We start from the raw sequence: 25,932 nt of genomic DNA on the forward strand, positions 1-25,932 counted from the left end.
AAGAAATTATATGAAATTAAGTTTGTATGTTTAATATGGTTAGCTCAACAAAAAGATTATTCCTATCATTAGGATAATAACTTAAGCTAAGTAATCAAGAATTAGTTACATTTAAGTTTTAGTCATTATTTTAAACACATATCCCTTTGATCATAAATAGATATTAATATTCAGTGCCTTTGGAGGAATAAGGGAAAAATACTGTCACCTTGAAAAACTTGCATAAAATAGTTTCTTCCATTATCACTTCAAATAAGCTGAGCATATTTCTTACAGTTTTTTAATGCTACTTAAATGATAACATGATAAGCTGATTAAAATTTATAAAGCTTCAAATCAGTGATTAACAAATGTTATCCTCTTAAAAATGAGAAAGAATAATTTATCTACATTCTCTCAAAAGAAACAATTCTAGAAAAGAACAAAACATAACAGTATTGTTTTCACCTTACTTAGCCAACTACCCAGTAAGTTTAATTATAGTTTTAAAATAAAATATATTTTTAGCCCCTAAAGTAAGAAATGCTCACAGGAGATTTGTTTACTTACCATTATTTTCATCTGCAGTTCCATCTAACTGAGGTATAGAAAGATTGGCTAGAAGCAAACTGTTATTACTCCATTCCATTTCTTCTTCTGAAGATGAATCATCTTCTTCAGTTGAGCTTCTGTGGGTATTTCGGCACAGTGATCTAGGGAATATTAAGATTCACTAATGAGTGTGACCATTAGAAAAAAGCATGTCAGACTCAAATAGTTTGCCTAATTTGATCTATAGTAGTAAAACAATAAAAAAGATCTGAAAATTAAAACTTTAAAAAGAAGAGCAGCTTTACTTTAGTATCACGTCGTAGAAAAAGCTATTGTAAATAGATTTTATAATCCCTTTCATATGAGCTACAACACACCATCATTCCTGCTCTAGAACACCCTGGATCACCATATCTAATTATATTCTTCCTTATATTCTCCTTGTATTTGATCCTTAAATATACACATGTAACAGCTTGGGTGAGAGAGAACCTGGTAATTTCTGAAAGGGTAGCACCTGACATATTTTAAGAAGTCTCCATAAAGACACAATCACTACATTATCAATTGGAAGAGGCAAATAAAAAGGTGAGAGCAAAGGGGTAATAAGGTTAAGGTTGAAAGACAAAAAAATAACACAGATCAAAGAAGGGCTAGGAAGTAGTAAAGGTGTTGATGACTCAGTCCAAAAGTAGCTATAAACTAGTGCTACTGAGGAATTCAGATGGACTGGTAAGTTCAGATGCATACTCTCTTTTTAAGTTTTACCTCATATACATTTTTTTTACTAGATCCTAACTTAATACTTGCCCTTCTATCTGGATGGGCAAATTTTCTATACGTACCTAATTTGTTCTATTGTTTCAAGAATTTGAAAATATCCCTTCACAGTTCATTGAACAGTGTCTCCATTAAGCCTTTCCCAATCACAGTTTGTCCTAAAATCCTCCTTTCAAGAGGTCATCAGACCCAACTTTCTATCCCATGCAAAAACCTTATTTTTAACATACCTGATATAACCTCTACTTTTACATTCTCAGTATAAGGGGCTTGCTGTCTTATAGGATAACCTTTTCCACTGCTGACTGCTCCAACTGTTTTCTTCTAATATCATGTAAAAATCTTTATTTGCAACCTCCATACATTCTTCCTGCTTTTGGCTTCTATAGCCATATACAGCAGGTCTATGCCATTTCCCACATGATAGCCTTTAAAATATTTGAAAGCATTTATCATTTGTCTCATAATTCCTCTCTAATTAGACCAGATATCTATTTTTTTTCTGTTGTTCTTTAAAAGTGACAGTACTCACAGATCCTCCTAGTAATCTTCCTCTTCTTTCTCTTTATCAGTATTCTTAAAATATGGTACATACTCAAGGCAGAATATAACATTCAGTGTATATGTAGAATTAAATGACTCCTTTTCTAGACACTATACTTCCATTATTCAATCTCTCTCTAATATACATTTATTAAACATTCAGATTTGTTTTCTCTAAGGTTAACCTGTGTAAGGTTTTCACAGAATTGGTCTAGTCAAAGAACACACAAGCATTAATTAATCATAGGATAAACCATGCCTATTATTTTTATACAGGCTGACACTAATGGTAACAAGTAACTAAAGAGTGATTTTATAAGAACTTTATACTGTATATTTGATTGTATATCAATCTACTTAATACACATATAAAAGTTTAAACTAAACAAGGTATAATCTAAGTAACTGTAGAAGAAATACTAATACATTGAAGGTAAACTCAAAGGGACAATACCAAAATAAAACAATGAGAGAACAATGAAGAGAAAAACAAATGGAACTAAGAAAAAGTGAAATGTCACAACAAGACCAAATAGAACCATCAAATAGTCAAAAAACTTTGCTAAAAATGAAAAAAGTAATCCAATTTATTACAGCAAGACTTAAAAACATCAAATGAATACTATAATCAGTCTATTAATAAAATCCCAAAATCTGTTAGAATAATGGGTACAGCTGGTAGCCAATAATTAAATTCACCATTTTGGTAATCATGAAATGCTACAGATTTATTGTGCTCTTAGTAAAGTAAAATCCATGGCTTTCCCACAGAAATTGCTGAGCCCAAAATGAGTTAAAGTTCTATCTAATATATACTGTGAAGCTAAGTGAATTACTCTAAACAAATGATTCTATACTTTATTAGGCACCACCTATTTAGTTTCAAGATATTTTTGAATCTTTATTCTGTCATCCAATGCATTACCAATATCCAGTATTTATGATACTCTCAATCCAATGTAGCACGATACTTGGGTTACTGCAAGCATTTAAGTGATTTTTGAGTGAATGCAAAATCATGTAAATTCTCTGAGAACCCACCTAATTGGTCACTACTGCCATGTATTCTCCTTATCCACAAGGATGTTATGTAAGACTTTGTTAAATGTCTGCCTGAAATTAAGACTCAATACAATTATTACATTCCCCTAAGTAACTATACTTTAAAGAGAGTAAAGCATGACTTGAATTCATGAAAGATCCTGATAGTCTCTGCTTACCATTCTAAACGCCCACAAAATGTTTATTTAATTATCATCATCGTCCCATTATCAGACAATAGAACTTGAGGCAAGGAGATGAGTTAAAAAGTTTGAATCATAGTATTCCAGATAAATAGTAATAAAGGCCTACACTAGGAAGGAGGGAGATGGAAGGATAGAATAGAAGCCACAGAAACGGAGTTGATTGACAGGGCTTAACAAAAAACAGACATGTGAAGGAGGGCAAATCAAACATGAAAGTTACAAACTTGCAGAACTTAGTGGGGAAAGTGGTGTCGTTACAGAATAAAGAACAGAGAAACAAGAACAAAGACATTTTATAGCACTGTCTATTATCATTTAGGATGGCCTATGCTTCAAAACAGTGAATGTGATTGAAGCATTTTCCAACAGGATATTTCATGAAAACATTTATACATAAAAAAATCGACAATTTACAGAATAGTTAAAATGATTACGTAATACCAGCAAAAGGCATTTTACGGCACTGTTGAGGGTCACATCAGTCAAGAAATCAAACACTGAATCTGTCTGGACTAGGTAAAATTAGGTCTTCAAAGGTCAAGGAGCTGAGTCTTTGAGGGATTTATCACTGTGACAGCTAAGGGAACTAAGCATACCATGGATATATGAAAGAGAGGGTTCTGATTTATGCCCAGATAACAAGGGACCAGATATTTTATTATTTTATTTTTTATATTAGGTAGTGTTGAGAAACTAGAGAATACACACACATACACACACATGTACATATATGTCAAATAATACATGGATTAACCTCTTTCATCTTTCAGTAACAGTTTTGGGGGATGAAAATTTCAAACAGAGACTTTAGATGTTTTAGTTTCCCTACAGAAGCTTAAAAGTGAGACATACCCAGTGTTTCAGGCCGAGAGGCCTAATTTTTCCTACATACAGAGCAGACAACTCAAGCAAAGATTCAAACCAATGAAGTTCTTAAGAGACTGATTTAGAAAACCACAGTGCAATCTCATTTATTTACTTTAAGAAATGAACGTCTGCCTCTGAGACTTGTTTATTTTAAATATTTAATTCCTTCAGTCTAATCAGACCTAGAAGCCATTCCTTGTCAAGTTAACTCTGTAACTGTTGTTCTAATTGTTCTAACCTGTACCTGTTTAACTCTCAGAGGGCATTCTTTTATTCAAGTTCTGGGATAAGGAGGCCCCACGTATTACCAACACTTATTAATACTGCATATATAAATAGATGATTTCTAAAAGTTAGGTTTATAGGGAAGGGAGAATTGGAGAAAGGTGGTCAAAAGGTACAAACTTCCATTTTAAGGTAAATAAGTACTAGAAATGTGATGTACAACATGATGACAATATTTACCACTGCTGTATGATATATTAAAGTAACTGAAATAACGAAAAAGTTACCTCTTTTTGGCACAATGTTCTTCAATATTGTTGTCCCATCTCTGAGACATAACCAAACTAAGCTCCATTTCTTCTTTTTCAATCTGTGGTTCATTTTCTTCATCATCACTATTTTGCGGGTTTTTAGTGTTTCCAAAGGAAAGACATGACGATGGCATCCCATTTCTTCCCCTCTGATATCCATCATTTTCCAAACCAGCGAGAAGATGTACTAGAGCCTCATCAGGACTACTGTCCACTATAAAAGAAGTGAAGTATCACCAACACATAACTTAAGTTTCTAAATAATTCAACAATTCATATCAATGAAAAAACAACAAAATAAACAATCCTTGGACTACCTGCATTAGAATGACTCTGTGTCCTTATTACAAAGATGATTCCCAGACCCTATCCTATATGTACTAAATCAGAATTTCTTTATTTAACATTTTAAAATATTTTTTCAATTACAATTTATATTCAATATTATTTTATATTAGTTTCAGATGTATATTAATCAGGATTTCTGAGGTAGGACCCAGGAATTTGCATTTTAACAAGCTGCCCAAGCTCTTATTGCATAATTAAGCTTGAGGAGCACTGAACCAATATGGTCACAAATATTAACAATAAATATAAAATATATAATGCAATATAAATCAATGCTAAGGAAGTGCCTTAAAAACAATACACGTGAACACTTTATCCTTTACTTAAGCTTTATTTAGCTCATAGGATAGTCAGATAAAACCTACAGTTGAGTAACACAAGAAAGCCTTAAAAGTGGTTGATAAGATCTCTTAAACACCTTTAAGTCCACAGTGAGACACCACTTCATACGCACTAGGGTTGCTAAAATCAAATATGGATAATAACAAGTGTTGACAAAGATGTGAACAAATTTGAACCCTCATATGCTCCTGGTCAGAATGTAGAAAGAAGCAGCTACTTTGGAAAAGATTTGGCGGTTGCTCAAAATGTTAAACATAGAGTTACCATATGATCCAGCAATTCCACTCCTAGTTATATATCCAAGAGAACTGAAAACATATGTCCACACAAAAACCTATATATGAATAATCATAGCATTATTGTTCATAAAAGACAAAAAAAGACTAAAAACAACCCAATATCCATAAACTGAATGGAAATATGGCATCTCCATATGATGCAATATTATTCAGCAATAAAAAGGAATGAAGTACTGATACATGCTACAACATGGATGAACCTTGAAAACATCCTACTAAGTGAAAGAAGCCAGAAACAAAAGGTTGTATGGTTCCATTTATATGAAATGCCCGAAACAGGTTAATAAAGATAAAACAGATTAGTGGTTGCCAGGGCTGAGAGAAGGGAAGAATGGGGTGCGACAGCTAAAGGATATGGGATTTCTTTCTGGGGTGATGAAAAATGCTCTGAAATCAGATAGTGGTTGTAGTTGCATAACTCCATGAAGATTCTAAAAATCACTGACCTATACATATTACAAGGTGAATTTTATGGTATGTGAATTACATATCAATAAAAGCTATTTTTTTTTTAATTTATTTACTTTTTAAATACATTTGTCTCTGCCTCCCCCCCACCTCTTTCCCTTGCCCCCTCCCACCTTCCCTCCCTCAGCTCTTCCCCTTTGGTTTTGTCCATGAGTCCTTGCCATATGTTCCTTGACTTTCCCCTTCCCTTCCCTTTTCCCTGCCCTCCCCTTCCCTCTTGTCTCTGTTGATTTCTTTTCCTTTCAGTGTTGCTGGTCATATTTTCCTTGCATCTTTGCATTGTTGGTTAGGTTCCGCTTATAGGTGAGATCATATGGTATTTGTCTTTCGCCCCCTGGCTTATTTCGTAAAAGCTATTATTTAAAAAAAAAAACAACAAAACTGCCCTGACTGGTATGTCTCAGTGGACTGTGCGTCATCCTGCAAACCAAAAGGTTGCCAGTTCAATTCCTGGTCAGGGCACGTGCCTGGGTAGCAGACCCAGTTACCAGATGGGGGTGCTGTGAGAGGCAACCGATTGATGTTTCTCTCACACACTGATGTTTCTCTCCCTTCCTCTCTCTCTAAAAATAAATAAATTTATAAAATCTTTAAAAAAAAAAAGATCATGAAGATGAAGGTCTGTTCTAATCTAGTATACAATCTTTTACTCTGAAAAGTGAGATAATGCATTCCCCATTTTCTAAAATATCAAGTTTCAGGTTTTCTTTGTTGACATTAAATAAATTGGTTCTATCATGCTACCAGATATAAGGCAAAATGAAGATATTTGCTTATAAGCACCATTTCGGCAAAAATCTATTTCTTAAACCTAGAATTGCAGTGTTTTATTTTTCCTGTCTCATACTTGAAAAAAATTAGTATTAGCAAATAAATAAATTATAGATATTTGACTCTAAGATCTTTGACTAATACTGAGAATGCATTTTTGCAAACTTAGGCAAGTGAAATTATACCTACTGATGCTGCATTATATTTATATGAAGTGATAAAATAAGATATGCCTCTCCCTCTCTTTTTTCAATTCCTTAACTTTCTCTAAGTTCCTTTTAACTGTTAACTTTTTATAACTAGAATGTAATTTAGAGATATACATACCTGAATATATATTCAAATGGAGAAATAAAACATTTTAGAGTATAAACATCAAATTAATTTTTAATGTGGTCTTTGGATCACTTCTTTCTGCATATACCATTCACTTAAGAAAAAAAAGGAGTTCCCTACTCCTGTCTAAAATGTTCTTGAAATATGACTTATGTATAATAATTTTGGTATTGTCCCTAGTCAGTAAATTCATATTCCACTCAAATGAAAATGTAGATATCAGAGACATGACACTGTAGAGAGCTATGATCAAATTTGATGTTGCATCTCATTTGATACAGTAAGAATAAAAAATAGAAAGCAAGGAAATAAAAAATCACTAAAACAAGCAAAACAAGTGGCATGAAGTTCAATGACATCTCACTGTTCGCAATAAAATTTTAAAATAAATTTCTAAATAAGATGCCAGTCATTTAAACTACATTACTGAAATGAGATCTATCAAATGACATTTAAGGAGACACAAAGACATTCAGAAACAACTGTCAATTGTTCCACACTAACCAAAAATGAATCGCTTAAAAGAAATTGTCCAGGGAAATTTCTGATACTCACCAAGAAAGAATCAATTATGATAATATAATAATATAATTAACTTTGTAGAATTTTAAATCAAAATAATCCATTTCCCCCCTAAAGCAATATGGTTTTCCTCTAACAAAAGTGAAGTTTAAAAAAAAAGGTTATTATTATTTTCTTTTGTAATTGTTTAGAAAAAGCTGTGTAGAAAACAAGAACAAAACTACTTCATTTAATAAAAAATTTCATTTTTATACTGAGTAAGGATTTATTGAACATGCAACATTAACCTCTTCAAATCAAAGAAAAAAATAACCCTGGGGTGAGGTGGGCAAAAAGGAGAGGAACAGGATATCTGTAATAGTGTAAATAATAACAATAAAGTGAAAAAAAACCTTCACATATGCATCTTCACTGATTTAAAATACTGAAAATTTATGGTAGATTGTTACTTACAGAAAACTGGTGACTCACTCAGTCTTTGGGTCAAAGGCTGAAAAGTCTGGCTATTTTCCATGAGGTTCAAAATTGCTTCTTCATTAATGAGAGCTTCTTCTACTTTGTGTCTAGGGTGACCTTAAGATGACAAAAATATATAAACATTAAAGAACGGCCTAAATTTACTGTTTAGGTTTTATGTAAATTAGGAAGAATTATAATGCAAACCCTAAAAAAATTTGAAGTGTCAGTGATATAAGTGAAATAAAAACATAATAAAACTTAATAAAAGCCACAAGAATATCTAACCAGTCATATGAATAATTAAAACACCCTTCAACCTGTGAATTACTAAATACTTAAAGTCTCTTTAGCCTTTTCAATCCTACCTCGTTTGTATATAGAGTTATATTACTCTGATAAAAGTCATTAAGCATTAAAATATTCAAAGGGAAAAGACAAACTGTCTTATTTGAATACAAAGCTTTTTTATTCTCTATGGCTAAAAAATTACAAGTAAATTCATTTTACATTAATTTTATACTTTTCAGGAAGTTTTCAGTTCAAGATCTAAAAACATATCTTTCAACATGATTTTTACAGGAAATCTAATAATGTACAGAGAGATTAAATAATTTTATAAAGGTAAAATTAATCTTACAATCTAGTCAAAGGAAGACAGAAAATTAAAAGCACATAGTAGTAAGGGCAAAAATGATTATGTAGCAGAAACTGTCAGGCAGTTATAAGAGAGCTAGCTAAGTGCTTTCAACAGTTTTAAAAAGGAAGTCAAAAGCTTCAGGAAGAAATACTTATACATATTCTAGACATAGCTGGGCTAATAGAGAGTGTTTAATAAAAATAAAAGAACAAACAAAAAATTGAAAATAACTCCTGCCAAAACAAAACAATTGAGAGGATCATAAAAACAAAAGCTGGTTCTCTGAAACTAAGGATATAACAGACAAAATTGTCAAGAATAACCAAAATGAAATAGAAGGTAAAAATAAATGTTCTCAGAAATAAAAGGGAAAATGCCAAAACATCAGAAGGATGTTAAATACTATGAATAACTCTACCAAATATACTCTACCACATTTGATTTTTCTATGTAAAAATCAAATTAAAAGGATAACTCTGTAGGAAAAATATGATGTAAAACCTGATTCAAATAGAAATAGAAAGCCTGAAGAGACATAATAATTATGAAAACTGAATTAAAGAGTTTAAAATCCATTCCCTTTACCTGCCACCCCCCAATACAAATTCCATCCACAAAAAAATATACTAAATCTGGACAGCTTTACAGACAAGATCTATCAAATATCCAAAAAATAGATTATATCAATCTAATAGAAGTACTTCACAACTCTTTTAATGGGGCAACTATTTAGTGGATCTTTCTCAATTATTAAAAAGTTAAAATTCTAAATAAAATATTAGCGAAGTAGATATAGTAATGCTTAAAAAAACACCACATTGTGACAAAGAAGAGTTTATCTTGAGAGTGCAAGAATGGTTTAACACTAAAAATAAAAATTATTTTAAATACCACATTAACAGAGTAAAAGAAAAAACTCATTATTTCAATAAATTAAGAACATTTGGTAAAATTTAATTTGCTATCCATTCATGTTTAAAAATACTAATTTTTTACCCAACAAGAAAGAGAGGAGATAATAAGCTGATTAAAGTTTATCTACCAATATCCTGTAGTAAATTTCATACTTAACGGTGAGACATAGAAGCATTCTAGGTAAAGCCAGGAAAAAGACTATTACTGTTTCTACTTAACATTATCCTAGAGTTCTTAAGCAGTGCATTAAAATGTGTTTTGAAAAGTATGAGGAAGAGAAAAAAAAGAATAAAATTGTTATTTGCAGATGATGACTCCACACACAGAAAATTCAACATAAAAGACATGTAAACTATAAGTGCTAATAAAAGTTGCTGGATATGAGACTGATATACAAAGGTCAGTGAAACTCCTAAATAGCAGCATTTAGAAGATGTAATTTTTGAAATATAAAACTTACAATTGAAATAATTATAAGACACCTGGAATATATCTAACAAAAGATATAAAATAATTTTACAAAAAATTTCAAAGCTTTATTGAAAAAACAAAAGACCAAATAAAGTGAGAAATATAGCATGTTCAAAGATGAAATGATTTGATACACAGAAAGATTAAAAATGTTCCTAAATCAAAAACCTCCCAACAAACAAAAGTCCTGGAGGGGATAGCTTCACAGGTGAAATTTACCAAACATTCAAAGAAGAATTAACACCTATCCTCAAACTACTCCAAAAAATTCAAAAGGAGAGAGAAGGCTCCCAAGCTCATTTAACAAGGCCATACTCCTGATTCGAAAACGAGATGAAGCCACTGCAAAGAGAAAAATTTTAGGTCAATATCACTAATGAACATATATGCGAAAATTCTTAATAAAATATTAGCAAACCAAATTCAGCTACTCATTAAAAAGATCATACGCCATGATCAAGTGAGACTTATTCCAGGGATGCAAGGCTGGTACGCTATTCACAAATCAATTATGTGATACACCACATAAACAAAATGAAGGATAAAAATCATATGATCACATCAATAGATGCCAGAAAAAGCATTTGACAAAATCTAGCATGCATCTATGATAAAAACTCTCAGCAAAGAGGGAATAAGGGAACATATCTCAACATGTTAAAGGCCAGATACATGACAAATCCACAGATAGCTAAAATCATACTCAGTGAGGAAAAACTAAAAGTATTTCCTTAAGATCAGAAACAGGATATCTGCTTTCATTATTCTTACTCAACGTAGTATTGGAAGTTTTAGCCACAGCAATCAGGCAAGAAGAAATAAGAGGCATCCAAATCAGAAAGGAAGAAGTAAAACTGTCATTAGATTTGTTGATGACATGCTACTATATATACAGAACCCTAAAGATTCCATGAAGAAACTAGTAGAATTGATAAATAAATTCAGGAGAGTAAGGATACAAAATAAATATTGAGAAATTGGTTGTATTTTTATACACCAATAATTAATTGTCAGAAAGGGAAACTAAGCAAATCCTGTTTATAATTGCATCAAAAAATAAGTAGGAGTAAATTTAACCAAGGAGGTAAAAGACCTATACCTGGGAAATTATAAGACACTGAAGAAAGAAACTGAAAAGGCACAAATAAATGGAAGCATATTATCATGCTCATGGACAGGAAAAATTAGCATCGTTAAAATGTCCCTACTATACTCAAAGCAATCTATAGATTCAATGCAATCCCTATCAAAATACCAGTGACACTTTTCATAGAAATAAAACAAGTAGTCCAAAACTTTATATGGAGCCAACAAAAGGCCTCAAATAGCCACAGCAATCTTGAGAAAGAAGAACAAAGTTATCACACTACATGATATCAAACTAAACTAAAAGGCTATAGTGATGATAACAGCATAAAAACAGACACATAGATCAATGGAAAAGAAGAGAGCCTGTATAGTCAATTAATATACAACAAAGGATACACGCACATACAATGGGGTAAAGATAGTCTATTCAATAAATAGTGTTGGGAAAATTGGACAGATACATGCAAAAAAAAAAATGAAATTAGGCTATCTTCTTACACCATATACCAGAATAAACTCAAAATAGATTAAAGACCTAAATGTAATACTGAAAACCATAAAACCCCTAGAAGAAAAAATGGGCAGTAAGTTCCATGATATTTTTCTTAGCAATATTTTTTCTGATATATCTCCTCAGCCAAGGGAAACAAAAGAAATAATAAACAAATGGGACTTGATTACATCAAACTAAATACTTTTTGCACAGCAAAGAAAACCATCAACAAAATGAAAAGACAACCTACTGAATGGGAGAACATATGTACCAATGATACATCCAATAAGGGGTTAATATCCAAAATTTATAAAGAACTGATACAACTCAATATCATACAAACAAAACGCCACAAACGATCCAATTAAAAAATGGGCAGAGGACCCAAATAAATACTTCTCCAAATTTGACAGATGGCCATTAGACATATGAAAAGATGCTCAACATCACTAATTAGAGAAATGCAAATCAAAACCACAGTGAGATATCACCTCACTACTGTAAGAATGACTATCCTAAATAGATTAACAAACAAGTGTTGGTGAGGATGTGCAAGAGAGGGAACCTTCATACACTTATACAAGTGCAAATTGGTGCAGCCATTATTGAAAGCAGTATGGAGGTTCCTTAAAAAATTAAGAACTGTCTTATGACCCAGCAATTCCACCTCTGGGCATATATTCCTAAACCCAAAGAAACCCAAAATACTAATTCGAAAGAGTATGTATACCCCTATGTCCACTGCAGCGTTATTTACAATAGCCAGGATATGGAAACAGCCAAAGTGTCCATCAATAGACGAGTAGATAAAAAAGCTATGGTACACATAGAGAATGGAGGTGTAGGCAGATATGCTTTGCTTCCTCCACAACCAAAAGTAAGACAACAAATTTAAAAACAGAAACAACCAGAACTTCCAGAAAATCAAACTATTGGGAGTCCAACACCCAAGGAGTTAAAGAAGAAACATTTATCCAGACTGGTAGGAGGGTTGGAGATAGGCAGCTGGGACAGAGATGCTTAACAAGGCAATGGACTACCTGGGTGGGTCAGGCAGTAGCTGGAGGACCAGGCGGTCCCACATTTGCGTGCAGATAAGCCAGGAGAATAGCTGGGGAGTGAGAAGGACCGCGCAACCCAGGGTTCCAGGGGGGGAAATAAAGCCTCAAAACCTCTGGCTCTAAAAATCTGTGGGGGTTGCAGCGGGGGGAGAAACTCCTAGCTTCCCAGGAGAGTTCATGGGAGAGACCCAGAGGGTCCTAGAATGTACACAAATTTGCCCACCTGAGAATAAGCACCAGAAGGGCCCAATTTGCTTGTGGGTAGCGGAGGAAGTGACTGAAAGCTGGGCAAGCAGAGGAAGCAGCACTGTCCCCTCTCTGACCCCTCCCCCACACACAGCACCACAACTCAGAGAAGTGGATTGCCCTGCTCTGGCGAATACCTAAGGCTCTGCCCCTTACAATGTAACAGGAGCGTCAAGACAAAGAAATATAGCCCAAATGAAAGAACAGATCAAAACTCTAGAAAAAGAACTAAGCGATGAGGAGATAGCCAACCTATCAGATGCACAGTTCAAAACACTGGTAATCAGGATGCTCACAGGAATGATTGAATACGGACATAAAATAGAGGAAGTGAAGGCTATGCAAAGCGAAATAAAAAAAAATATACAGGGAACCAAGAGTGAAGGGAAGGAATCCGGGTCTCAAGTCAACGATTTGGAGCAGAAGGAAGGGAGAAACATTCAACCAGAACAGAATGAAGAAACAAGAATTCAAAATGAGGGAAGGCTTAGGAACCTCTGGGACAACTTTCAACGTTCCAACATCCAAATCATAGGGGTTCCAGAAGGAGAAGAGGAAGAGCAAGAAGCTGAAAACTTATCTGAAAAATAATGAAGGAAAACTTCCCCAATCTGGCCAAGGAAATAGACTTCCAGAAAGTCCGGGAAGCTAAGAGTGTCCCAAAGAAATTGGACCCAAGGAGAAAGACACCAAGATACATCATAACTAAACTACCCAAGATTAAAGATTAGGAGAAAATCTAAAAGCAGCAAGAGAAAAGGAGAGAGCTACCTACAAAGGAGTTCCCATAAGACTAGTTCCCATAAGACTATCAGCTGATTTCTCAAAAGAAACCTTGCAGGTAAGAAGGGGCTGGGAAGAAGTATTCAAAGTCATGAAAGGCAAGGACCTACATCCAAGACTACTCTATCCAGCAAAGCTATCATTTAGAATGGAAGGGCAGATAAAGTGCTTCCCAGACAAGGTAAAGCTAAAGGAGTTCATCATCACCAAGTCCTTATTATATGAAATGTTAAAGGGACTTACCTAAGAAAAAAAAGATCAAAACTATGAACAGTAAAAATGACAACAAACTCACAACTATCAACTGAACCTAAAAACAAAAACAAAAACAAAGAAACAACTAGGACAGGAACAGATTCACAGAAATGGAGATCACACGGAGAGGGTGGGGGGAGAATGGGGGAAAAGGTTCAGGGTGTAAGAAGCATAATTGATAGGTACAAAATAGACAGGGGAAGGTTACGGATAGCATAGGAAATGGAGAAACCAAGAACTTATATGTGTGACCCATGGACATGAACTAAGGGCAGAGGCAAATGCTGGTCAGAGAAGGGGTGCAGGGTGGAGGGGGATAAAAGGGAGGAAAAAAATGGGACAACTTTAATAGCATAATCAATAAAATATACTTTAAAAAGTTGTGATACATATACACAACGGAATATTACTTGGGCATAAAAAAAAGAATGAAATCGTACAATTTGTGACAGCATGGATGGATCTAGAGGATATTATGTTAAATGAAATAAGTCAGTCAGAGAAAGACAAATACTTTATTATTTCACTTACATGTGGAACCTATGAAAGAAAATAAAGGAAAAAACAAAATTGAATTAAAGACATAGATAAAGAGAGCAGACTGATGGTTGCCAGAGGGGACAGAGTGTTGGAGGGCAAGTGGAAAAAGTGAAGTGATTCAGAACTAATTGGTAGTTACAAAACAGTCACAGGGATGTGAAGTACAGCATAGGGAATATAGTCAATAATAATGTAATAACTAGGTGTGGTGCCAGGTGGGTACCTAAAATATTGGAAGAATCACTTTGTAAATTATATGGTTTTCTAACCACTATGCTATACACCTGAGAGTAATATAAAATAATATTAAATTTCAACTGTAAAAAAATATGATTTAAAAAATGTTCCTAAATTGGTCTATAAATTCAGTGAATTCCTAATAAAATCTCAACAGGGTTCTTCCCAGAAATGAAATAATCTGATCCTACAATTAACATGGGAAAGCTCTTTTTAAAGATCAAAAGTAGACAGTTTTGAAGCCAAATATGGGAAGATCTGCTCTTGATGTGTATCAATACTGAAGCAACTGTAATTACAACAGTATAATATTATTAACATAGGGCAGTGATTTCAACCTTTTTCATTTCACAGTGCATATAAACTAATTACTAAAATTCTGTGGCATACCAAAAAGAATATTTTTCACTGATTTGACAAAAAAAATAGATATAATTTTGATTTATTAGCACCGTACAGCAACTGTTGTGTTGGCAGCTGTCATTTGTTTATTTGACAATCTAAGGGAAAAGAGGCCAGTGCCCCTGACTAAATAGTCAGGTATATGAATTTTAAAAATTCATTCAGCACACCGGTTGAAAGTTGCTGACACATGGGAAATATGACTGAAGTGGGGGAATTGAATAGAAAAAAACTGAAGACCTGAATGTGAAAAACCAAATTGTAAGCTCACATAAGTCTTATGATGAAAACTTTCGTTAAATCCAGGTAGGGAAGGACTCACAAATCCCATACAACAAGCAAACCATAAAGAGAGAAAAAAGTGTTAAATTTGACATTAAAACTGAAGATATGCAAAACACCAAAAAAAAAAAAAAGGGGGGGGGAGATGGGAAAGCTAAAAGGTTTTTTGAAGACTTCTAAAGTACAGTCTAGATAGGAAAAAAAAATCTCTAAAATATATATAACTGACAAAGGCTTAATATCTAGGAAACACGAGGAACTCCTACAAATGAGTAAGGAAAGGACTAGAGACTCAGTAAAAAATGAGCAAAGAACATCAACAGGCAATTTTCAGATAAAGAAACCTGAGTGCTCAAACTTATTAGTAATCAGGAAATACAAATTGAACTAAGGAGATACCATTTCAAAGAATCAAAGTGGCAAAAAATTTTTTATCTGACACTTTCCAATGTTGTTGTTGATGTAGGAAAATACAAGTTCTAATACACTGTGAAAATGTAATCTTAGGTACAATCATTTTATAGAGCAATTTTGTAACACTGGCATTACTACTATAATGTGATATTTTTAATATTATCATATCTCAAAATCTGAAAAACTGAGCACTAAACATAACAGGGCTTATAGGAAAAAATAAGAGGTTAGGCAACATATACGCAACTTTGTGACCAGAGCAGTAACAAAATCAGTAAGTGCTATAGGGGAGAGAATTCTGATCAGTTAGGAAGGCAGCTCAGTATGGCTGGAGAATGTCACAGTGGATATTAGAAGCACACAGAAGATAATAGCATGGAAATGTTGGGTACATTTTGATTATAGAGTACAGCTGGCAGATGCTAAAACAAAGCAAATGGGAGAGCTCTGAGCCAGAAGACTGCCATTAAGGTGAGCTTGAGAGACGGTGCAACCTGCCATTAGTCAGAGATGGCACAGTGCTGGGATTCAACTCTTAAAGAGGGAGGAAGATCTGGGTGTAGGTGCTTATTTTCAGTTGTTGTTTAATACAGTCAAAAGCCCCTGCTTCCAATGAAGCAGTGAAAAAAGGACTTTTCCTTTTATGCTGAAGGCTGTAATTCTATGCCTGCCAGTCTGGCTTCCTGTGCCTAGAAAAACTGCCTATGAAACAACATGACTTCTGAGTAAAACTTTCATTATTCTCTTATTTCCAATCATGTATAAAGTAATTGCATTACAGAAACCCTATTAGAACACAAGAGTATAATACATACACATTAAAACTTGGCAAATTGCACTTCTACATTATTTTTTTTTTGGGAGAAACTCTGGCACATAGCCGCAAAATGACAGATAGAACACTTATTAACAGTGCTAAAGTGAAAACCATCTAATAGTTGTAGGGAAACCAATACACTTGTTTAGTTTTACACAGGCGCACTTATCAGCAGCTAAAATGAATAACCTAGAAATATGTATGAACAAAGACAGATTTCAAATTTATAATATTGACATAAAATAACATTAATAGTAATGAGGGAAATAATTAAAACTACAGTGAAATACAATTTCACATATTCTAGGATGTAAAAAAAGATAATATCAAGTGTTAGTGAGGATGCAGGGTTACTGGAACCCTCACATATTGCTGGTGGGAATGTAAAACAGTGCAGTCACTTTGGAAAACAGTTTTAGTAGTTTATTAAAAAATTATATACAAATTTACCAAATGACCCAGCAACTGCACTCCTTGGTATCTACTCAAGAAAAATGAAAATATATATCCACACAAGGACTTACAAATATTCCTAGCAGCATTATTCTTAAGGGCCAAAAAATGAAAACAACTCAAAAATCCATCAACTGGTGAATGAATTAATAAAACATGGTATATCCATACAATGCTATACTATTCAGCAATAAAAATATTTATAGCTACACTATAGATGGACCTGAAAACATCATGCTGAGTGAAAGAAGCAAGACACAAAAGATCGCATATTGTATTTCATTTATTTATGTCCATTCATTTATGTATGTTCAGAAACGGTAAATCTTAGAAAAAAGAAAGTAGATTAGTGGTTATTTAGGGCTGGAGGTGGGAACAGCTGTGATTGCAAGTGGACACAAAATCTTTTGAGGTGAAGAAAATGTTCTAAAACCAAATTATGGAGATGTTTGCAGAATTCTCTTAAGTTTAGTATAAATTACTGAATTATAAACTTAAAATGAGTATATTTTGTGTTATGTAAATTATATATCAATTAAATTGTTAAAAATATGTTGAATGAAAGAAGCAAGTTATTTAATCTATGACAAGTGGGGTACCATTTATGTAAAATTTAAAATCTAAAATAACAGTACAATGTTGTGGGCATACATACAAGGTGGGACAAAAGTGGGTTAACAGTTATTCATGTGGAAAATAATACAACTAATAAATATAGTAATACAAGAATATACTGTTTCTTATACTCACAACTGTAAACCTACTTTTGCCTGATGCTGTATATAAGAATATATAAAATCATACATCATAACAGTTTGCACCAACTGCAGAATAGTGCTCACTTATACAGATGAAAAAAAAAGTAAAGCAATGTGAGAGAGGTTTATGCTATACCAATAATGTTTATTTCTTAGGGGAAAAGGAAAAACTTAGCAAACCCAACTAAATACTAATATCTCAGTGCTAGATATACAGATGTCTGTTAGGGTATTTTCTGCACACCTGAAAAGAAAACCTTACCTTTGCTCAATTCTGTGTCTTTGTGGACTTCTACCATATTAGCCGGCGTACACTGAAGAATTTCAGGAGACAGAACCTCAGAGTGCAATGTTAACTCAGCAGAGAACTCCTGGGATCCATCGCTGTAGTCTACAGATCCTGATAACGTTCTGCTTAATTAAAACACATCCTTTATAACAAACTAGATAACAAAGCAATAAAATAGTTCTGAGATCTATAACAAATAATCACTTACACAGAGAAATCATTCTGTTTGAGAATTTCCTGAAGTCTCTTCTGAAATATTTTTTCACTTTCTGTTGCTGGCACAAACCTGCAATCTTTAAATTTTAAAAGTGCATTAAGAAAAATGTAACCAAGTGAATGAAATATTTCCTTTTATCCTAAAATAGCTTTTAAAATAGCAATTTCCTTTCCTTCTCTTGACACATATAACAGTACTTAAAAATAGTTCTATTACAAAAACAAACAAGAGAAATGGTTGTTACTGAAGCTATATAATTAAGCACTTAGTTCAAGATTAAGTTCTGTAATTATAACTTAGATCTAACACAGAAAAACACTGTTCTATATGTACCATACACTCCGAACCTAGACATTTTCCCTTATAAAATACAATATTTCTATTTTAAAAGGCATTGAAAATTTATCAAAGTATGCATTCAAAATTTATCAAAGTATTTTTAGTGTCCAAGAAACTATAATAAAAATTTGAAATTTTAATTGGACTTCAGTATAGGCTTACTACTGTATTTAAAATCCTTTTGCCTTGTGAACTATGTCTTTTATTCTTTTACCTTTAATATTTTTGTTGTGTCCACGACATTTATTTAAGCCCCCTCATATTCTTTTTTTAGGTAGCAGAGTTTAATAATAAATAAAATGAGGTTTTCTTCAAAACTCTAGAAGATGATCAAAGTGAGAGTTTATATAATGATATACCAGGTTAATAATTTGGGGGCCGTATTTCATGGGTACCTTTTCAAAACTTAATAAACACAGTATTTCTAAGTTGAGATTCATAATCTCTGACTATTCTGTAGCTCATTTAGAAATACAGAAGGTTAAAACATACTAGAGACTGAAAGAGGAGCAAAAATGTGGAACAGGAAGACAAAAACATGGTGAAAACCAAGGACAATGAAGAAGCCAATTTCTTAAGAGAAAAGAGACAATGACTTTGGAGGTAACGAATTACTGGTTCAGAGCAATAGAAAGAATATCTAGAAAATTTGTTAAGTAATTTGGAAAGTAAATTTTAAGGTCAAGGTAAAAACTCAATGGCTTAACCGTTCCTATTAAAATATCTTGTTTAAAAAAATCATTAGAGTACTATTTGGTGTATACCTTGTGATTCAGGTTGACTAATTTGAGAAGTTTCATTTCTGTTTCTTCGCCGTTGCTTTTCATCTTCCCATATAGACTGTAGACCAGGATTTCCACCAATTTGAGCTGTAATCACAATAACACTTCACTACTACAAGGTTAAAGTAAAAAAATACTTGCTTAAAAAAAGAAATACAAACTTTTAAAAAATAAATATTGTCTCTTAAGAGAGACAATTACCTACTTTGTGTAATAAAGCAGGCAAACTATCCCAACCTACATTTCTTATGCTACTCTGGTTTTAGTTTTCTTCCCAGTGGTTCTCAAAAACCCAACAAATGAATAAGATTCAAACATTTTATGACAGCCAATAGACCTTAAGACCTGGCATGTATCCTAAAAATTAAAAGTCAGATTATATTAATTTTTAAAATATTGGTTAATTTATTTGTTACATTTACTTTAGGTTCATGACTGTGCAAACATATTCATATAAATGAAAATACAAATGAAGAATAATGCTTATCTCATCAGAGGTACAGAAGCAATCTTCCTAACATGCGGTATCCTCCTTCTATAACATCTTGCTACATCTCTCGTAATGTTTTCTTCCCTATTATTTCACTATACTTTGGTTATTAATTTTTAAAAATAAAAACTTGTATTAAGAATAACTGTATATATACCTTCAATGTCCAGCCGATTTAAGATATCAGCAGCTACAGCATCTACTTCTAATTCACATGTACTCTGTGGTTCAACACCTTCCAGTATTAATGAGCTGTATTAAAAACATATCAAAAAACCACAATAACTATGTAAGAGCAAATTTTCTAAAGATTTTTCTTACATAATTTTTCATGTTTAGGTGGTAGGTAGGTAGAAAAGCCAGTGATATATTAATTTACAAGTATTTATGACATAATTGATATTGTATATATAAAGAAATAAAAAACAGGAAGAGAAAAATATAAAACATACTATTATATTGGCAACTCAATTGAGACCCATTTGCAGCACATTCTACATATTTAGGTTCATTATATTTTATACATAAGGAATGTACAACATTTCAGCAGGTGGGCCATATCTAGGACAGAATAGAATAGCAGAGGATAACTGGGAGATGTATCAAAAACCATAGATACGTATTATTTGCCCAGAGGCATCTTTCTCAACAATCATAGACTGTTTACAAAATAAAGAGAATATGCAACCAGAGATGAGGGGAGGTGAGTATATTGAAAAGTGGGCAAATGATGCTGTTCTCCCTGCCCTCAATTACTGCTAAGTTGCAGAATGCTTTAAAAGTACCCGTAACTACAGATTTGAGAAACCATGTGTTCAATAGTGGGACCATAGCTAGGATATGTGGTAATACCACAAAGTCATTAATTTTTATGAAAACTACAGAGGGTTGTTTCTGCTTACACCCTCTGATGCAGAAGTTTCTGTTTATTTAATCAGAGCCACAAAAAAAAGATTAGGATACCGCATAATTGTCCCAGCTTGACAGAGGAAATATACAACTTCTAGGGTGAATTCCAGTTACTCATTCCAAAATTTAGATATTCTACAAATACGGACATCAAATGAAAATGAGAGAACCATGATTTTACTAGAAAATGGGTGATAGCAAATTTCATTCACATTTGCATTCGAAAAATTTTTTAATGTTTTAGGAGAAACATATTCACAAAACCTCATTTTCCATAGTTTGCCCCTGAGGAAGTTTTGATGAAATATTAGAAATTAATTTGTTAAACCACACACTTTTTAAAATCCAAATAAATATACATGCATACACAGATACAAACATATGCACATATCTTTGTCATTGATAGAACATATTAACCAACCTATTACAATATATCCCTTTTACTTTCAGAAAAAAAAATAATTCCTTAATACTGTCTTCCTCATTCATATAATTTAACAAAATCAATTTTGCCATGAAATGATATACCAGATAAAACAGTTTATGGTTAACAATTTTCTCCTTATACTAAAAAATTTCACAAGTTTTGGAAGAACTATATTGTAAATATCAAGGATGAATTTTTGAGGAGTAACACATTTGTGACAAAGAAGGGAAACAATAACATTAAAATATACAATCTCATAGTAGATATTTACAACTATTTCTTGCCCTTATTACAAAACTATTTTAGACATTCAGAATAGGTGATCCTAGAAAAAGGAAGTAGTTTTCAAATTTAAAATTTTCCAGTACATAGAAAAAGTGTGAATAAAAAATTTGAGTCAGCAAATACATTCATTTTAAGCCATGAAAGATAGATAAGAGATGATGATGGTAGACAACTGTACCTCTTTGAACATTTCTGTTCATAGCTTAACAAAACTGCTACTGATTAGAATCAGTGATGATGGAGCTCAGACATCTGTAATTTTAAAAATCTCTTCAGATCATTCTGATGGGCAGCCAGGGTTGAAATTACTGCAGTAGATTCAATTTTTGCAGATTCAACACTCTGGCAAATGATACTGAAGGTCTATGATATGTGGTAATTGACAATGAGCTAGTCAGTAAGGTTAGTAGAGTTGCTAACTCAGCACTCTCACCTCATTACAAGTTTGTTGCTTTATATTATTGCCCTTGTAATAATGTTTGTGAAAGGACCTAAAGCATTTCTTTGTTTAAAAAAAGGTACATTTAAAAAGGTGCTAGCACTTGGGATAGAAATGGGATTAATAAAATCTAAGAGTAATGATGTATGGTAAAAAATTTTTGACATTGTTATTTGTACTTCATGAAATTATGGATTTTCATGTTTAATACAATAGAAGCATCCCAAAACACAAAATATGGGTTAATACAAGACAAAAATATACAGCTATCCTATATTTATTTTAAATTCTAATTCTGAGTACCTTGTCTAATTTTACTAGTTTGTCTATTTATATCATTGTTTATAATTTGTCAACTCTTAAAAATAATAAAATAGGCTCCTTAAAAACATACTAAAATCCAAACTTTTCAATACAATACATAGGGTTTCCTCAGACTTACTTATAATTGGTGAAGTTTTGCTATAATCTTATAACCTAACCAGAAAGATGTATGTTCAAAAAGGGCTTCTAATACAAATAAACTTTGACTTGATCATGCAAAAAAAAGTTACTAAATGTAGAACTTTGAAAATCAAGGGATCTAGTGAATGGGTAAAATCCTTGGGTTAAGTTGATTTGCTCCAATTTTAGAGAGACAGAGGGACTGTATCACAGGTATAAAGAAATGAGAAAAGTAGCGCTTGTTGGTCACTTTGCTCTGGACTAATTATAACTAATGTGGTAGAGAGAATATTTTCTCTCTAAACTTAATACCATGTCAACATGATTATAAAAACAACTCTGCTGTATCTAAGAAGGAACCAAGAAGTACATATGTATGGATGTTTATGTGTGCATGTGTGTATTTATCAAAAAGTCCTGATACTTGTTAAGCTGAATCAAGAAGTAAGGCAAATCACTGTCCACATCACTTTAAAGTCTTACAAGTCTCATTCTGACACAACATTCCAATCATAAAACATTGTATTTATATCATTACTTAGCGATACTCTTTTTGTTTTTCCTTCCTTTTGTTCATTAATTTATTTTCCTTATTAGATTCCACATATGAGTGAGATCATATTGTATTTGTCTTTCTCTATCTGGCTTATTTCACTTAGTCTCCAGGTCCATACATGCTGTCGCAAAAGGTAAGAGAGTTCCTTCTTTTTTGTACTGCTCCATAGTGTTCTGTTGTACAAATGTACCACAACTTTTTTATCCACTCATCCACTGGTGGGCACTTACGCTGCTTCCAGATCTGCGATATTGTAAATAACACTGCTCTGAGCATAAGAGAACATATATTCTTTCAAACTGATGTTTCCTTAGTGATATCCTTAATTTTAGATACTAATAAAAGCTCAGGTAATTCTACAATATGAAAATTCTGTTAAGTACATATTAAGATCTTAAACTACCTAAATTAAGCTCTAAAAAATATTTTGATAGTTTATCTTCGGCTGATGAATAAATTCACATTTTTCTTCCATGAAATAAAAAAATAATTTAAACACGTTTTATACCTTACATTCTTCATAAAAAAGCACCAGGTGATGTATGTGTAGTGAAAAGAAGAAAACCATAACTACCTTATCAATACCCAACTAATCAACAAAAGGATCAGGAAAGCCTAGGCAATGCTTTGTGGTATAAAGCAGAAATTCCTCTGAGCTCCAGGTAGATAAAGCTGTTACTAATAATTTTTATAGGTACTGATTACCTATCTGCTTTATGGTAGGAAAATCTAAATGTTTAGAATAAGCTAACTTCTCTAAAATAATAAAAGTCTCATAAATAATAAAATAGTCAAAGGAAATCACAGATTATATTATTCATACTCAGTATGTCAACCTACTTTTACCCACCAATATTAAGTATTTAGAAATTTAAAGGGTTATTTTTACTAAAAAGGTTTTACTATTTAGGTTTTCAATTGATATTTTATTATGTGATTTTTACTTGACATGTAATAGGGTATCAATTTAGAATGCACAATGAACATAAATGTCGGAGAGAAGTATAAAAATTTATATCCAGATTCCTTTTATTAATTAGGTGATAATTAGGCATGTTATCATGGTCTCTTTTTAAAAATCTATGATTCTGTGTAACATACTAACATTGAGATTTGCTTTTTTGATAAATTTATATATTAAAAACACCAAATATAAGGTTAAAATGAAATGATGGTAACCACTAATTTCAGAATAGAGTAGGATATATGTAAATTAAGTTTTCTTCTTTACAACATTAACTAACCTTGGTATTTCATTTTCATCCCACCGAAAAAAGGTACCAGTAAGAGAATTTCCTGGTAGCCGATCCTTGTAAGATCCAGTTGCACGTAATGAATCACCTGGGAATAGAAAAGTAAAAGGGAGTAAGTTCTAATTTTAACTTGTATATAATTACTCTTTAATAAATAATATACAATCTATATGACTAGTTCCTAAAAACTGATACATCCCTAGGAATGTATAGGCACAGTTGAGAGTAATGGTTCCAAACTAAGAAGTCAAAGAAGTATTTACACTATATGCTTATAAGAAAGAAACTGCTACAATACTTTCATACTAGATAAAAGAATACATTTAAATGTGCTATTCTGATAGGTATGCTTAAAGTCTCATTTTATAAATAAAGATGGGTTATAATTTTTTGTAGACTTTAATCCAAATTCCTAGGATATTCTGTATAAGCCTCAATTAAAATTCTAGTGGGAATCAGATTCCAGATAAAATTCAAAACATACTTTAATAATAATCCCTGAAGAAAAAAAAAAGAAAATACACAAATGTATTCCAGAAGTAATGGCAGTCAAACAGTGGAAACCTGGGTCCTAGGGTCATGCTTTGGAAGTAGTCTCTAAATTTTAGCAAGTTTTCTGTGATCTCTTTTGGGAATTTAAATTTTCAGATAAGAGAAAGCTTGAATCCTGATATTATGAAAGATATTAAATTTGTAATCCTCTCCTGCTAAATGTAATACTTACCTTTTCTTATTTGGCTAGCTTGATCACAAAACGGCATACTTAGACTGAAATCAGGTATTACCATCTTTGCTGTTTTAACAAAATACGTACCTTCATAATGTGTAACTAATTCTTCCCTATAATTTATGTATTATTTTAGCATACTTCCTTAAAGAACATGAAAACTCTCATATATATTATATATATAACATAAAATATATAATTTCTTTTCAATTGTTGATGTCAAAAAATATAATATAAAATGCCTCTGTGGTGCTCAAAATATTTACTCTATGTAAGTGCTTCTATATATTTCACCTTAACAACTATAACAATTAGTAATTTCCATTTCATTTGCAAACTGGTTATATAAATGAATATTGAGATAAAATTATATATGCATAGATAACATTAAAATTTCTAAATCTTTTTCACTTTGGAATTTACCTTACTTTTGAAAGTAAAACTACATTATGTACTATATTAACTTATAAGGTAAAATGTTAAGTTTGCATATATATATATATATATATATGTAAAATATACGTAAAAATTTACCATTAAGTTTACTGGCAGTTTAACTGTAATATGTCTGAAATAACACAACAAAATAAAATACAAAAAATGATTCATCTATTCTTTCCATGATTTCAGTGTAACCTATTATCTTATACAAAACAAAAACCTAACAAAACAAAACAAAACAAAACAAAAACCTAAGGACTATTTAGTATAATGAACTAAGATATAAATTTTATTTCATCATATTTGCAATTTCCCTGCTTTTAATTTCTCCCAACTAAATTTCATATATTTCTGCCTTCAGATTGTAAAAATTTTCCATGGTTAAAAAAAATCCTTTCTAATCATCGTTCCAATAATTATCTAGCTTTTATA

The 25,932-nt window shown here is 32.2% G+C and overlaps 1 protein-coding gene across 2 annotated transcripts in view; it reads right to left on the reverse strand.

The window, feature by feature from the left end:
- The window catches only part of REV3L (REV3 like, DNA directed polymerase zeta catalytic subunit), a 154,701-nt gene that overhangs the window by 60,610 nt on the left and 68,159 nt on the right, over positions 1 to 25,932 (reverse strand). For both annotated transcript variants that reach the window (XM_054569835.1, XM_054569836.1), the window contains exons 5-12: positions 24,324 to 24,420; positions 20,177 to 20,271; positions 19,512 to 19,616; positions 18,400 to 18,484; positions 18,165 to 18,313; positions 8,044 to 8,163; positions 4,481 to 4,718; positions 550 to 692 (exon numbers count right to left, since the gene is read on the reverse strand). In XM_054569835.1, coding sequence (XP_054425810.1) covers positions 550 to 692; positions 4,481 to 4,718; positions 8,044 to 8,163; positions 18,165 to 18,313; positions 18,400 to 18,484; positions 19,512 to 19,616; positions 20,177 to 20,271; positions 24,324 to 24,420 — 1,032 coding nt within the window. The remainder of the gene's footprint in view (positions 1 to 549; positions 693 to 4,480; positions 4,719 to 8,043; positions 8,164 to 18,164; positions 18,314 to 18,399; positions 18,485 to 19,511; positions 19,617 to 20,176; positions 20,272 to 24,323; positions 24,421 to 25,932) is intronic.

Source organism: Pteronotus mesoamericanus, unplaced genomic scaffold (assembly GCF_021234165.1).
Source record: "Pteronotus mesoamericanus isolate MK-2021 breed Mesoamerican mustached bat unplaced genomic scaffold, CSHL_Meso_final contig_20, whole genome shotgun sequence".
In the NCBI taxonomy this organism is placed as follows: domain Eukaryota; kingdom Metazoa; phylum Chordata; class Mammalia; order Chiroptera; family Mormoopidae; genus Pteronotus; species Pteronotus mesoamericanus.